Here is a 16745-nt window from a genome sequence, read left to right as displayed (position 1 = left end):
TTTCCTGGTACCTGAGCCTTATTTATTATAGGCAGGAAAAGCTAAAATTTTAGTCAACTTCTAAAGGACTTCATATAGAGAATGGGTAGATAGAAATATTGGTTTGACAATAAATGAGTTGAATTGCTTGAAGGAAGTTGAACTCAGGCCAAATACATGTACTATGCTGACTTCTTACAGCTAGAAGTTGAGAAATTGAGTCTATTTTCTTATCCAGTTGTAATATTGCATAATACCCTTTGTAAAAAAATTTGAATTGTTTTTTCTCACTTTGGTCAGTAGCCAGTAGATGTTTTTTTCTTAGGATTGTGTTCCTGAGAGTTAATTACAATGAGTTTGCTTTATTTAAATGATAATTCACTATTATTGTTTGATTCTAAAATTAACATTTTGAACTATGGACTTTATATTTCAGGACATGGAAAAAGAAATTAATCGTGCCCTAGGCTCTGGTCCCCAACATGAGATCCTAAGCAGTGCTTTCAAATTAAGAATCACCCGTGGGGATATACACACCTTGAAGAATTATCACTGGCTCAATGATGAGGTCAGGTTCTCCTCCTCCTCCTCCTCCTCCTCCTTCCCTTTTGAGAATCATGCTGCTTTCTTTAGTGGTTGTGAAATGCAACTTTTAAAATTTGCTAAGGAAAAAAGCTGAGCCCAAACCAGAGAATCCTCTCATTTAAGCTGAATGAATATAAACACATATGCCCCCCACCCCCCTCCAAGTTCAGCAGCAGCCTGGGGCTGAGCACTGGTGAATGCAGTGATGGAAGCCTGGTACATTTTTGACTGTTCTCAGGCTTCCCCACTGCACTGCCCCCTCTTCAGCTGCCAGCTTCTTTTTTCTCCCTTGTACAACCACACTGTTGCTTTTTTTCATGTCCCACACTCTTTTCTTAGCAACTGCTAGACTTACCAAGATTTCCAAGGGTCACATGCCTGGTACACTGATGGCCTTTTCTTACCCCTCTCCTCTTCAATCAACTTTGGCACCAGAGAGGGACCTCAGGGCCCATCCAGTCCTGACGCCTCTTTTTATAGATAAGGAGACAGCGAATTGACTTACCTAAGGTTGCTTAGGAAGTAGCTCCTCCAGCTCCAAGACAGTAGCCCACTGTTTTTTCCTGTTTTTTTCAGGACACTCCTTCCCAGGCTTCTTTGCTACATCATTGTCCTGTCTCTTGAAAGGCAGAGTTAAATGACTTGCTCAAGATCACACAGCTAGTAAACCTCTGAAGTCTTCCTTTCCCCACCCCTGTTTCTTTTCCTTAGTGATCATTACTTAAGGGGCTGAGTTTCCAGATACTCATACCTACAACTCTAGCTCTAATTGCTTTCCTGAAGCCCAAACCTTCAGAAATGGATGAATGATCAAGCAAGAATTTGCTAAACACTGTCTGTGTGCTGAACTTTGAGGATCCAAATAGGAAAGCAAGACAGTCCCTGCTCTCAGGGGGCCCTCATTCTAAAGGGGGTGGTTTCAGCTGGAAGTCATGGAAAGTCCTCTGGGCCTTAGGGGCAGCTGCAGAGCAGGCCATAATGTATATCCAATGCTGAAACAACCCCCTGTTTTGCTGTTTAACCACTTGTAAATGTCAAGGCTATTGCTGGTTATCTCCCTGGGTGTCTCAAAGGCCCATTCAGCTGAATGGATCTGAAACAATTCTGAGCTTCCCTCTGACCCTGCCCATTTTCCAGACTTGCCCCCATCTGTTTAGGGCACCAGTGTTCCCTCTGTTATTCACAAACATCAGTGTCATCCTGGACTCCTGGCCCTTTTTCTTCCACAGCATGTTAGAACCCCATTGCCCCTTTCCTCATCACACAGCCACACTCTGGTCCTGACCTAAAGCCTCCTGCTTGGTCTTTGAGCCTCTAACCATCACTCTGTGTGATCTAGTCCAGAGCTGCTGAAAGGAACATAGCTGACTGTTTTGCCTTCCTTTTGCCTCTGGGAGACAGGCCCATTGCTCAGCCTAGCACCGAGTGCTCTCTAGGCTGCTTGCAGCCTTCTCAGATTTGTTCCTGGCTACTTCATTTTCCAAACAGCTGGTCCTTAGCTGTTGGGCTATCTGCATCATGTGTTCACCTCCCCGTCCTCCTTTCCAGCTTGGCATACACAGGGGCCACCTCCAATCATGATCTTCATACCTGGTCCTCCCTCTATCCCCACACCAGATAGTCTTAACTCTTTTATTCCCACCTCCAATTAGTTTGTAGTCACTTCTCTGGGCATGTTGTATCCACCTCCCTCTGTCTATGTGAGCATCTTGACTTCTGGCTCCTGTGTCTCTAATCCATCTGCCCAAAATTTGGGCTTAGCTTTGGGAGGCTTTGGCTTTTGTACTTCTAATTTCCAACCCACCATCTTACTCAAAGTAACTGGGGGCTTAACAATGGTTTTACTGAATTGAATTGAATGGAATTTATTTCAACACACTTTTTTTTTTAACTCTTACCATCCATCTTAGAATCAATACTGTGTATTGGTTCCAAGGCAGAAGAGTGGTAAGGACTAGGCAATGGGGGCTAAGTGACTTGCTCAGGGTTACACAACTAGGAAGTGTTGGGCCAGATATGAACCCAGGATCTGTTATCTCTAGGTCTGGCTCTCAATCTACTGAGCCACCTACCTGTTCACTCCAACATACTTTTTATGTGATTTTATCACTTTTAAGAAAGTCTAGATGGATTTAAAGCATGGGAAAGAACAGATCAGGATTTTTTTCTCCTTTTGTCCTTTTTCCAACACATATTCTATCAGATCTTCTCCCCCTCACCCCCTTTTCTCTTTAATGTTTATTGGATTCCTGCCCTTTATGTATCTCATACCTCTTTTGTCTTTTTTTTTTTAACTTTTTACCTTCTGACTTAGAGTTGATACTACTGTGTATTTTTTCCAAGAAAGAAGAGCATTAAGGGCTAGGCAATTGGGGTTAAGTGACTTGCCTATGGTCACACAAGTAGGAAGTGTCTCGGGCCAGATTTGAACCGAAAACCTCCCATATCCAAGCCTGGCTCTATCTGTTGAGCCACTTAACTTCCACTGTCTGTCCCCTTTTGAGCTTTCACTTCCCCAAAACTTATTGTTTATTCATATTTCTAGGTCTCTTGCCCTTTTGATCACCATTCCTATATACCTTCTTCTGCCCATGGGCCTTAGCCAAGGCTAAAGGCATTCATGGGGCACTTATGATGTTCCAGGCCTGGCCCTGGGCTTGTACATTGTAGTGGGAAAGAGCATTTCTCCAATTAAACTTCTGACCTTCCTTTTTGGTGTTTTACAGATTATTAATTTTTACATGAATCTTCTGGTGGAGAGAAATAAAAAACAAGGCTTGCCCATCCTTCATGCCTTTAGCACATTCTTCTACCCTAAACTGAGTACTGGTGGTTACCAAGCAGTGAAGAGATGGACCAAAGGAGTGGACCTCTTTGGTCAAGAGCTTATTTTGGTGCCCATTCATCGGAGGGTACATTGGAGTTTAGTGGTGAGTTGAGTTTATTTCATTTATTTATTTATTTACTTTGACTTAACCTTTCATCTTAGAATCATTTCTGTGCATTAGTTCCAAGGCAGAAGAGAGGCAAGGACTAGGTAATTGGGGTCAAGTGACTTGACTGTGATCTCGAGAAAGAAGAGTAAGAGAGGGCAGAGACACTGAACTATATACAAACCTGGCCACGCAACATGGTGGAGAAAGGAGAGGAATTCTGGGAAATATTGAAGGACTTCTGGGGGATGAAGTCCAACGGTTCAAAATTTTAATCAATACATACCCTCCTGTGATCCTTTGGGAGACCAGTCTCCCCAAAGGGATCATTTTAAACGTAACTAACTTATAAATTGCAATGTGTAGATGAATGGAAAAGAGAACAAAACTAATGATTGCTAGATGCATTGACAAAAAGCCAATTTGGGGGCAGTCCCCTTTGGCGTGAGAGTATACATTCTAAATAAATGCATTCAAACCCCCCCCCCCCCCCAAAGCTCAAATTCCCCATATCTCAAAGTTCACTATGGATCTTCTGGTGTAGTGTGTGGTCTCTGCAGGCATCTTCGTGGTGCCTCCTCCTAAAGGTTTGCCTTCTGGATTCTGGGAGTTAGCAAGTTTCTTATCCTAAAATTACTCTCAAAAGAATTTAAACTTTGCATTATTGGATAATAATACAGCCCCCCTTGAGGAGGATGGTGACAAACACAGGGATCACTCAGGGATGTATGGCTGAGTTATGAGGTATATGAATCAATTGGCAAAATAAATCAAAAACATAAAAAAATCCAAATAAAAGAGAAAAAATAACTTGTGGATGAAATATACAATATCAAAGTCTTATGACTAAAAAATATAAGTAAAGGAAAAACAAACCTATAACAGGTTCTTGAATCAGGGCCCAATTAAAATTATTTAAGCAGTTATGCACTTACCCAGTCAGTAGCCAGAACTACAGAAACTTTGCCAATCTATGAAAGACAGAAAAGGGACAAGATTATGGGAGGCAGGAAGGCAGCCAAAGTGAGGTGCTTGATAGGGCTCAGGGAAGTCCTGCCTCTGACAGATGTCAAAACAGCTGCAATCTCAAACTCCAAACAAGTCCTCTTGTATTGGCTCAAAATTTCATCAATCCTACTGGGATTGTTGGTCTCTTTGATCTTGTGCTCTATTGGCACTATGCAGGTAGTTTTGTGCTTCTTTGGCACCGTACAGTGGCTCTTTTTGTATTCCCTTCTCCTGGAATTAGACAGAATCATTAAGCAAAGTCCCATAATTTTTAAACAATCAGTGGCATCATTTTTATAGTCTGAAGCTTTTTGGGTATGCATTTACATTAGGGCAAATGTATTTTAAAATTATATTACTCCAAAATCAAAAAAGGTTAAAGAAAATCTCAATACTAGTGACATGCTTCAAATACAAAAAGGAGAGAAAAAATACAAGCTCAAATACTATATTACACATATAAGGAAAAATAATAAAAAAAGTTTTAAAAATAAAAAAATATGTAACTTACAATCAGTGACACACTGTATCAGCAAGGAGAGGTAGAATACAAAGGTTTCTCACCCAAAAATGAGATCTATTTCCTTTTTTAACTTGGCCATGAACCACTGTGAGTGCAAATGATTTTCACAAAGTAACAGATTTATAAAACAGTAGTGCAATAGATAATGCGCATTCAGAGAAAGTACTAAAATCCCCAAAATTCACAATAGCCCAGTTAATGACAATAGCAAATAAACACACTATCATATTGGATTCACATGAGTTGCTGTATATAGCCACTTGCTCTATGACATTAAAAAAACAAACCTATGAACTGATTGATACTTGTCACAGATTTTCCAGCTGTAGCAAATCTTTCAACTTTGGCAAAGATATTTTTAACAAAGTCTCATTACTGTCATTATTCCAAAATTTGGCAGAAGAGCCTAGAAAAAAACAAACCTCTATCCTGCTGATGAAAACCTTTTTGGGGTCCAAAACATCACCAAGAATTCTATGTCTTTCTGGTGGAAGTAGATTAAACTGAAGAGTTAAAAAAAACATGCAGAAGCTTACTTTGTTTTCATGTTTTTTAATATAAAACTTTTATGGCAGGAACTTCTATTTTATTCTCTACCTTTATTATAACATTCTTTATCATATATATATATAAACCATTCAGAAGCTACTAGTTATGTAAAAATCATTTCTGAAGACTCCTTACGATTAATTTAAATTCTTAGCTCATTAAATTCTTGAAAGGTTTTTATACAAGTTGTAACCAGTTTTTTGATGGAAGTCCATCCATCATCATCTATGTGATAAATGCAGAATCCCTAAGGAGTTACGGTTTTGCCACTGAAAAAGGTGTTTATGGGCTTTCACAATGATGTTCTTCAGTACAGTCATAGGGGAAAAGTACAAATAAAAAGCAGTGTAACCAAATATATTGATTAGGTTAAAATATTAACTTAAAAAAGAATTAAACTTTGAAGCAATCAGTAAAATACAAGAAGCACTGACAGGGTACAGGCAGTGAATTCAAAAATCCTTTTCTCCAATTCCAATAGACTTCTTCATTATTATGGATGGGAATAAACTCAGAATAGTTAGCAAGCAATAAATTTTCATGAATCTTTAAGATTCATTTCCCTCCCTAGTATTTATCATTCGTTTGCATTTCTTTTGTTATCCCTCTGGAGTTCCTCATACACACACTGAGCAGAATTTCCATTCTGTATTTGAGAGTATTTAAGATTTTCAAAACTTTGTCAAAATATTCCAGTTTGGTCTGGAATTCAAGCAGTCTAGCTTGTTGCTGCCTATTCTTAAGGAGAGGTAAATAAATTGGGAAATCTGCAATGAAAATTAAAATTGCCAATAAAAGAATTAAACAGAACCAGTGTAAGCTTATCAGCTCTTTCAACTCAAACTGTTGTTTCAGAGTTTCAAGCATGCTTTGAAACAGCATCTTTCCTCAAAGAAAAAAAAAGGTGAATGGATTTTATTTACATAGTAAACAAGCTAGGAGGCTTGGAAAAGTATTGTTTTTTTACCTCCTCCTAAGGGTAACTTCAAGGGAAAACAATAGCATATTTGCATATGAATGGGACTGGCTTTTAAAAACTCCAAAACTGACTTCAAATCCACTCATTTTTGGCTATGTGCCCTCTGTGAAAAACCTTTAATAACAGCCAGCTAAACCAGGAGCCCAGAATCAGTTTAAGAAATCTACTTGAAAACTAGAAGGGGGGGGGGGGGGGGGGGGACTGAATATTACAGGTTTTTTTTTCTTTTTCTGTTCCATGCTGAAAAATGGCTAGGACAGGTTGGAAACCCACATGGGGTGTGGGGGTGACCAAAGGGACTGGGGTGGAAGGTTGCTTTTATTTACATATATATGTCACGCTGTGAAAAAAAACAGCCCAGAATGGCAGGCTCTTGTGGTGGGTCTGGTCATGGCTGCAGACTGGGTGGGCTGTGCTTGGGGGTGGGGGGGGCAGCAGCAGGACTGGGAGACAGGAACCACAGCAGCAGCAGTGGCAAAAGAGTAGGCAGGAACAGGAACAGGGCAGGTGTGGGAGGCAGCGGTGTTGGGAGAGAAAACAGTGGCTTGCAAAATTTCTCTATTCTATCTTAAAAAATATTTGAGAATTCTTTCTCTTTGTGGTCAGATAAATTGTCAAGTTTGAAATCAACATACAACAACTCAAATATTACATTTATAAGATTTATAAATAACAACTTGAAATAAAAAGCTAGAGTAAAAACTTGCCTAACTTGGCCGAGATCTCAAGAAAGAAGAGAGGGGACAGGGACACCGAACTATATACAAATGTGACCACACAATGTGGTGGAGAAAGGAGAGTTTTTTATTCTTGCTCTAAGCAGAATCTTATACCAGATACAGTCAGGACCTGTTAGGGTCTGACCATTGATGTATGTGTGTTTTTCTTTCTAGGTGATAGACCTGAGAAAAAAGAATATCAAGTATCTGGATTCTATGGGACAAAAAGGTCACCGAATCTGTCATCTGTTGCTGTAAGTACTAATAGGGTGCCTGCCATCTAGTTTGGGAGATCACTCGTTGCCCAGAGATATAAGGATGCCAGCTAGACAACAGCTATCACCAATCCAGGCCTTTTCAGGCTTTATGGATGACAAATTACTTAATATTTGGTTTCTGGCTGTTAAGAGTAAAATTTTCTGGAGCTTGTGTTTTAATTTATAATTATTTGTTAAAAAATCTTAAAAAGCAGACGGAAACAGAATAGGTGTTTAGCCATGTCTGGCTGGCAGTTAGTTTGCCTTACCAACCCTCCCCCGAGCCCAGGAACTGGACCCACAAACACCTTGTTTTTCATACCCAACCAAAAAAGCCCACTCTTCCTCTCTAATTCAGATTTATGCTCTAAGTGACAGGACTCTAATTGGAGGACTCAAACTTTACTCTGGGCAAAAGGCAGGTTTTCTAGACATTAAATTGTCAGGAGTCATTTAGTGTGAGTGGTCCCCGGCGTATGCATGTCTGCTCTTCTCTTTGCCCACTATCTTTCCCCTATTCATCATCTTGATTTGATCACAGGGTGGGGCAAGTTATACCTTCATCCATTCAGGAAGTGACTTCAGACTTAATATTAAAACTCGCACTTTTTAAAAAATCCAAAGTTAATCATGTGGTCTCGGGGAGCCCAAGAAAAGGGTGTTAAATTTTCATGTGCCTAAATCTCAGAAATGTTGCAGAATCCTGATTTGTCTTGTGGTGTGTAAGGGTGAAAAGGGGGTTATTTTTAAAAGGGTTGGACTTGATTTATTAAGAGTGTGGTTGCTGGGGCCAGCTGGGTAGCTCAGTGGATTGAGAGCCTGGCCTAGAGACGGGAGGTCCTAGGTTACAATCTGGCCTCAGACACTTCCCAGCTGTGTGACCCTGGGCAAGTCACTTGACCCCCATTGCCTAGCCCTTACCACTCTTCTGCCTTGGAGCCAATATACAGTATTGACTCCAAGACAGAAGATAAGGGTTTAAAAAAAACAAAAAGTGTGGTCACCAGGAATTTAATTTATTCCGAAGAGATTTATTTACAATTTATTTACAAAATATAGAAAAATGAAGTAAGAAAATCAGAGAGAGGATAAGGTAAGATATCTAACCTAAGCACTAAGTAATTTACTCCCAGCCCCTGGCTTAACCTGGGCAGGGAAAGTTGGTCCTTAGCTGGCCTCGGCAAAGCCAAGGACCTGGGGAAGTCACTCCTGAGACTAGTCTCTTCAGAAAATATCCAGGAAAGAGTCAGCTCTTTTCATTCACTGCGTGTCAGTAGAATAGCCTTATCAGGAACAGGGTCTCAGGTCCAGTCAGCACATTCTTCACCAGCCTCCACTTTTTAGAATGAAGAACTGCCAGAAGAACTCCACTCAGGAAGTTGTCACTCCCTTTTAAAGACACTTTTTCTTGCATCACTTACTGTGTCTTCCTCTACTTTTTACGTAGACAAATCATAGTCTAAAGCCTTGCTTAGGACTGTTTGGGAGGCAGTCAGTCGATTCTGGTTTGTCACCCACCACAGCACACATAGATCACAGACCTCACACTCATTAAGTGGGATGTCTACACTCTTGGTGATTAGATCTAAAAATGGGCAGATCTTCCTACTCAACTTTTAAGTAGGGTATTTACACTTTTGGTGATTAAGTCTAAAAATAGGCAGGGGTTACAATTTAATCTTCACAATCAGGGGAGAGTTAATTATTTTCATTTTCACAATCAGAGGAGAGTTAAATTTAATCTTAACAGGTGCTGTATAAAATGACCCATCCTAAGAATTAGAATGAAGTGTATTTGGAAATAGAAAGTCCCAAGATAAGACCAAGGTGGGGCTCCTGTTCCAAAAGATTTGGGAAAGCTTATTCTGGAGGTTTGAGCCTAAAGTCCCTCCGGTCAGAGCCAATGGATGCCTTTTCTTGGGCTTCCTCCTCAGAGGCCTGAGCACTGTCTCAAAGGAAGCATGCTGTGTTTAAGGCTAGGATGCTACTCCTCCCAGGAAATGTCTCCGTGGATAGAAATATGGAAGAAGTAGGCAAGGGTCCCAGACAGTTGTAAAATTTAAAATTAAACCTCAATAATAAAAATTATATATTTTAAGGGATTTATTAATGATCTTTAGAAAACAAGGAATAAAGAGGATACAAAATAAAGACCATGTGCCCATGACTGATTAGCCCATTTAAAATCCCTGAGCTTAGCCTGCTGCTGCTACCATGCTGCCTGCAAGCCCAAGAAAAAAGGCCCCAGAGGACCACCCACTTGCTAATATCCTTTGTCTATAGGAAGTACAGAACAACAGGAAGTCAGTGGGCTTCTGGGGAATGTCATTCTTTTTAGGTTAACAGATCTTAAATTATAAATTCCTCCCTGAGATCCATGGAAGACTAGTCTCCAATAGATCTTGTAAACATAACCAACTTTGAAATTACAATAATTTGGGGATAAAAGGAAAAGAGAACTAAATCAATGATTTCTAGGCACATTGACAAAAAGCCAATTAGGGGGCAGTCCCCTTTGGCATAAGAGTATTTATACAAAACAAATGCATTCAAATCACCACATGCCAGAGTTCATTCTGGATCTTCTGGTGCAGTGTGTGGTCTGTGCATGCGTCCTAATGGTGCCTTCTCTAAGCAGTTCACTTTCTGGATTCAGAGAGGTAATGTGTTTCTTATCCTAAAATTACTCTCAAAAAAAAAGAATTTAAATGTTGCAATTTTGAATAATAACAATACTAATTCATTCCCCACCCCCCCACCCCAGACAAGGGTGTTGAAAAACACAGGGGTCACTTAGGAATGCATGGCTGAGTTATGAGGTATATGAATCAATTGGCAAGAGAAATCAAAAACATCAAAAAAATCCAAATAAAAGAGAAAATAATTTGTGGATGAAATATATATTGTCAAAGTCTTATGTGTAAAAATTCTAAGTAAAAGAAAATAAAGCTATTTTCTTATATTGGGTCCTTGAATCAGGACCCAATTAAAGTAATTTCTATACCACAAGTCTGTAGGACAAAATGCAGTAATATTTGACTTGCCCATTTGCAGCCAAGACAACAGGAAGTTGCCATACTATAAATGAGAAAAGGGATTAGATTATAGAAACAAATGGGAGCCAGGATGGAGCCAGAATAATCGATGTTATGTATTTTATATAGAGTGTGTGGTACAGGGAAGACCTTCATATAGCACATGTTAAACAGCTGCAACCTCAAGTCTCACACATGATTAAGTCCTTGAGCTCTTTGTGCTGAATGTTATCGATCCATGTAGGATTGGTTTGGTCTCTTTGACCTTGTGCTATATTGGCACTATAAAAGTAGCTTTCTGCTTCTTTGGCACTGTGCAGTGACTCATTTTGTATTCCCTTCTCCTGGAATCAGATAGAATCATAAAGCAAAGTCCCATACATTCTCTAAATAATTAATGGCATTATTTTTATAGTCTAAAGCTTTTTGGGTATGCATTGACATCAGGGAAAATGTATTTTAAACATATTACTGCAAAATCAAAAAAGGTAAAGAAAATCTTCTCAATACTGGTGATGTGCTTCAAATACAAAAAGGAGAGAAAAAATAAAACTGAAATAGTATATTGCACATGCAAAAACAATAATAAAAGAGTTTAAAAAATCAAAAATATATAGCTTACAATCAGTGTTACACTGTGTTTGCTAAGGAAAGGTAGAATACAAAGGTTTCTCACCCACAAATGAGATCCATTTCCTTTTCAAACTTGGCCATGATCCACTGTGAGTACAAGCAAATTATTTTCACAAAGTAACAGTATTTATAAAGAAAAATAGTACAACAGGTAATGCACATTCATAAAGTTTCACAATCCCCAAAATTACAATAGCCCATTAAATGACAGTAGCATACAAACCCACTATCATTAGAATTCACATGAGTCTGCTATATGACATAAAAAAAAAAAAAAACCTTAGAAGCTAATGGATACTTATCACGAGTTTTTCAAGTGTAGTAATGTTTCAGTCTTGGCTGTGATATGTTTTCAAAATCTATTACTGCCATCATTACAAAAATATGGCAGAAAAAAACCAAACCTCTATACTGTTGGGTCTAAAAATGTCACCAAGAATCTAGATCATTCTGGTGGAAGATGAGCTGAAAAGTTACAATTGAGAGATGCTTCCTCTTGGGAGCCATCCAGGGGTGCCACGCCCTGGGATCAATGTTCCAGCTCCTTTGGTATGAGACTGTTATGTCCCATCCATTCACATTTTTAAAAATGCAGGAGGTGGGGATTATAATTGTACTTCAGCTACTAAAATACGGACCCTTTACCTCTTGTTACAAATAACTCAGAGGTACGGAAAATGATCAGTCAGAGTTGTTGAGAAAAAAATTGATGGAGTCCATCCATCATCTATGTGACAATTTACAAAGCCAAAATGGAAGAAAAAGCTGTTTTTATATGGGCTTATTCAATATTTGTTCAGTATAGGTATAGGGGAAAGTTAACAGAATATATCAGTAGCTAAAACTACTGTTTTAGATTAAACTGATTCAGTGTAACAATAGTATTGAATACATTAATATAAACTTAAAACAACAAAATTAAATCTTAAAGCAGACAATCAGCAAAATACAATAAAATACAGAGACAATGTAGTCTGAAAAGGCTTAAAATTTTCATCTCCAGGCTCTTTAAAGTTCCTTTCTCTATCCGTCCAGATTCCTTTTGTCAGATTTATTTGGCTCTCCCCTAGTGAGGGAGAATTCCTCACTGAACATGGTGAGGAGGAATCCCAAATTGGATGAATCTGAGGCTGGGCAGGCCCGAATGGCAAAGGGTTGCAGGGAGATGAGTTTTCTCCCCTGAATCTTAGGCAAGATAAGTGAAAGGATTCTTGCATGAAAAAAACATCCTAAAGCTGGAAGTTTGAATGAACTATGCTTGTAACTTACTTCCTGTTTGGAAGAGTAACTTCTCTCTTCCCTTCCCCCTTGAGGTAAAACACACCTCAGTTTTTACCAGCTAGTTTGTGATGCTGTAGACACAGTTGCAGCTACTAGCAGCCCAACAGGTCTGGGGCTGGGCTGGGGCTGGGCTGGGGCTGGAGATCAGGAGAATTCAGGAGTAGGAGCAGGCAATATCAGCAACAGTAATGCCAGATGCAACAGCGAGGAACTAAGGAACATGGGTTCAAGCAGATGGGCAAGAGAAGCGGCTTGTCTCTTCTTCACCAAGAATCCCCTGGCTAAAAATAGCCCAGCCAGTAGGGAGGGCAATCAGACAAAAAATAGGGAAAGAAAAAGGCAGCAGCTCCAAAGAGAAGGTGGGTGAAATGCCTTGGCAGGAGAAATGTGGCTTAAAAATTTATCTAGGCTATCTAAAAAAAAAAATTGAGAATTCTTTTCTCCAAGTGGTTGCCATTACTATAAAAATTAAAATTAAATCTCAAATAATAAAATATTATATTTTAAGGGATTTATTAATGATCATTAGAAATCAAGGAATAAAGAGGATACAAAATAAAGACCACATGCCTATGTGTAAAATTTAATCCATAATCTCTTATAATAGAAATATTGTATTTTATGGAGGTTTATTAAATATCATTAGAAATCAAGGAATAAAGAGGGTACAAAATAAAAACCACATGCCCATTGCTGATCAGCCAGTTCAAACATCCGTCTTACCATCACCAAGCTCAGGACCAGAAGTAAAAAACTGGAACCTTCCATGTCCTCATCTTATATCCCCTATCTACAGGAAGTACATAATGACAAGAAGTCAATGGGCTCCTGGGAAATGTATTTCTTTTTTAGGGTAACAGATTTTCAATTATACACAGTGATAGCTGAGGATCAACCAGCATTGTATATGTTTCTGAGATAGCCCCAAATGGTATTGATGATCTCTGATTGAAGCTATTGATTGTATTGTCAGGAATACTGTCCTTTGAAAGCACCTCTGCCTGCTAACACCGAGCTGTGCTTCTGCTCTGATTTTCCTCAGGGCTGTATGGAGAAATGCCACTTTCTCAGACACTTGGGAATCTTGGCTTGGGCCACACACTCTCACTCTACCTGTGCAAATGAAGAAAAGAGTCATGGAAACAAACTTCATCCTTCCTCCTGCTTATGCCTGACTCCCTTCTGTCGTGGCCTCTAGGCCACATGACCTCAGCTTGGACACTCAAGTGAATGAGATGCAGTCTTACCCATTTTGGGACAGTTCTAACTCCTAGAAAGTTCTTAGGATGGAGCCCAAGTCTGCTTTGCTCCAGCTTCTGCTCATTTTTCCTATAACTGCCCTGGACATTTACAGAACAAGTCTGATCCCCTTTCTACATCATCATCCTTCAAATGTTTTGATGATCACTTTACTCACGTCTTTCTTTTTAGACTTAAAACCATCTCTTTCAGCTTATGCTCTTTGTTGGAGCCTATATTTAGACATGGAAGGGACCTGAGAGACTTGCAGTCTGTCCTACTCATGTTACAGAGGAGGAAACAGGCCTGGGGAAAAGAAGGGACTTGCCCAAGCTCCCACTTATAGTGTTTATCAGAGGTAGGATTTGAACCCCTGTTCTTCTTATATGGTTTCCATATTCTTAAGTCCCAATCACTATCCTATTGATGTGCTTCAGTCTGCCAATGTCCCTTCAAGAATGGAGTCCGTAATGCTGCTGAATGCTCTTCTGGCAGGTATCTTCTGCCTGGCACAGCTGCCAGTGGCACTATAGTATAGCCCGAGTTTGGCTGGGGCTATAATCTGAGCCTAGCAAGGTGGCCCCATCTCAGATAAGGAGATCAAGGTGCCTCCCCTTGAAAGGGAAAGAACCAGGACTTGACCTTTCTTGGTCTTCTCCTTCCAAAACTCTTGTGCTGTCCATTTCACCACCAATCTGCCTTCTTAGATGAAATGAAGCTTCCTGACTTTTGACATTTTGATGACTCATGTTAAGCTTGGGGTTTGGTAATACCAATGATGTTTTCATAAAGTACATCCCCTCCATTATGTACTTGAACGGCTTGTTTTGTTTCCCCCCCAAAACAGGATTTATACACACACACACACACACACACACACGAATGTGCAGCCCCATTTCCCCCTGTATTAGCTTTGGACTTTCATTTTGAGGTCTTTATCTTTTTTGGATCTCAATGCTTTTGTCCAAAGGGATGGCTCTTCCTCCTCATCTTGTGTTAGCCACATATTTGAAATGTGTAATATTCTTGGTTTTTGAACACTTTTATTTATAAAAGTGTCAGAATACAGCTAAGGACAAAGCCTCCCTCCAAGGTGACTTGGGTCTGTTCATTAAGTCTCTTTAGGTCTCTTTGCATGTTTGTTGAACGCTACATTCTTCTAGTGCAGGTCTGGAGACAGGTCTTGTCTACAAGTTTTGCTTGAGTTTCAATTTTCCCCGAATGTAATTCCTGGTTGGTGTTTGTTCTCCTCACTGGAAGAGGGCAAGAGGACAAAATGACATGATGGGTTATGTATTTTAACTTGCACAGAAATTGGATTTAAGTGAGGCAGAGTTGAGCAAAGCCTCACTGTCTCTTCCAGAGTTATCGAAGTCTAGTGGCATAACAAAAGTCAAAGACTTTTGATAGATGAATGATGGTCCAGGTTGCTGTGGATGCCTTGGCTTATTTGTCTTAAGCTTTAAGCACTCTGCAGTGCCTGCTTCAGTTGCCTTTGTGGCTGTTGAAACAAATCGTTCTCATCTACCCCTTCCCTCAGGGGAAGTCTTCATGTGCTTGAGGAAGGCCTCCCCCCCCATGTCACTGATGGGTTTAAGGTCTTTCAGTTACTCGATCTATAGATTTTTGGGGTCACGGGTGAGAGCTGGGTGGCAGGTGGACATCAGAGGAGGGCTCAGCAAACCTTCACCCCAAAGGTTCTAGGAAAAAATAGAAAGAACTCCTCATCTGACGTGCTGTCTTTCTGAGGCATCGCAGTCTGGTATAGCCTTCCTGGAGTCTCTATTCTCTGGTAAACAAACTGCCCTTCATGGTAGAACTGGACTTTCCCTCTACCCTGACTTCCCCCATCCCCCTTTTCCTCAAATGTTAATCAAAGCCAGAATCTTGGACTGGAGGGAATATTAGAGAGAATGTAGTTGTAGGTCCTTTCATTCACTTGCAGTACTCAGTGAACATTTATTAAACATTCACCACGTACAGTATGCCGTTAAAGCCTAAAAAAAGTAGTGATCTAGTCTGGACAGTTGGTGAGAAATAGGTTATGGGCCTCTGGCTTCAGGGCTGGCAGGCATTGGCTAATACAGTCATTATCCCCACCCTCCCACCCCCCCATCAAAGTCCTTCAGCAGGCATCTAGTGAGCCTCTGAGAACTGAGGCATTGGGCGAGGGCTTTGAGTGGGAGCACAAAGAAGGAAATGGAAAACGCCGCCGCGCTCCTTAAAAAACATCTCTTCATTCGGCTTACAGATGAGGTAACTGAAGCCCAGAGAGGGTGAGAGACACTAATAGGAGTCAGAAGTGAGATTTGAATTCAGCTTCTCTGACTTTGAAGCCACTGGCCTTGCTGCTGTCCCACACTGCCTTTCCTCAGGCACTGTTGGCTTTAGAGAAAGCAGCCTGATCAAATGGTGGTAATGGATGATTCTGACTGAGTGAGTGTGTTGAGGGTTATTTCCTTAAGAAGTTTGCTAGAGAAAGGGGAAAGGTGGGGCCAAAATGTGTTTGTAAGTAGTGAGGAAGGAGCCAGTGAAGGGAGAAATGAAAGAAGCAAGGAGTAGTCCCTAGGGAGCTTGCAGGAGGCCCAAGGCCATGGGAGGCAGGCAGCATCAAGCCTGGGCTCTTCTCCAAAAGTGGCAGAAAGGGAGGCTCTTGCGAGGAGAGACCACACGTATTTTAGAGGGCTGGGGATGGATTTAGTGCTTGAACAGAAGATTTAGAATAGCCATTATGGAGAATAAGAAAACGAATGGAGACAAGCATTTTGCTCAGTGACTTAGAGCCCAGTGAGAACTATTTAAATTATTAGAGTACAACATTTTTATCATAAATTTTGGCACTTGCATCAATTAACTTCCATAGTAAATCACTCTGGATTGAAGGCTTGGTGGTATCCTGCAAGGCTCTAACACAGTAGACCCAGCTTGGCTGGTTCAGGTACTTTGAAAGGCAGGAAGCATTTTAAAGGTGTGTAAAGTCTGAGCTGTTTTGGATTGTTTATTTTGAAGAGTAATCATCTTGACA

The 16745-nt window shown here is 40.3% G+C and overlaps 1 protein-coding gene across 4 annotated transcripts in view; it reads left to right on the top strand.

Moving 5' to 3' along the window:
• Positions 1 to 16745, top strand: part of SENP2 (SUMO specific peptidase 2) — a 53475-nt gene that overhangs the window by 31227 nt on the left and 5503 nt on the right. For all 4 annotated transcript variants that reach the window (XM_056819869.1, XM_056819867.1, XM_056819866.1 and 1 more), the window contains 3 exons: positions 416 to 547; positions 3291 to 3494; positions 7450 to 7529. In XM_056819869.1, coding sequence (XP_056675847.1) covers positions 416 to 547; positions 3291 to 3494; positions 7450 to 7529 — 416 coding nt within the window. The remainder of the gene's footprint in view (positions 1 to 415; positions 548 to 3290; positions 3495 to 7449; positions 7530 to 16745) is intronic.

The sequence above is a fragment of the Monodelphis domestica genome, chromosome 2 (genome assembly GCF_027887165.1).
Source record: "Monodelphis domestica isolate mMonDom1 chromosome 2, mMonDom1.pri, whole genome shotgun sequence".
Lineage (NCBI taxonomy): Eukaryota > Metazoa > Chordata > Mammalia > Didelphimorphia > Didelphidae > Monodelphis > Monodelphis domestica.
This window is presented reverse-complemented; position numbering and strand designations above follow the sequence as displayed.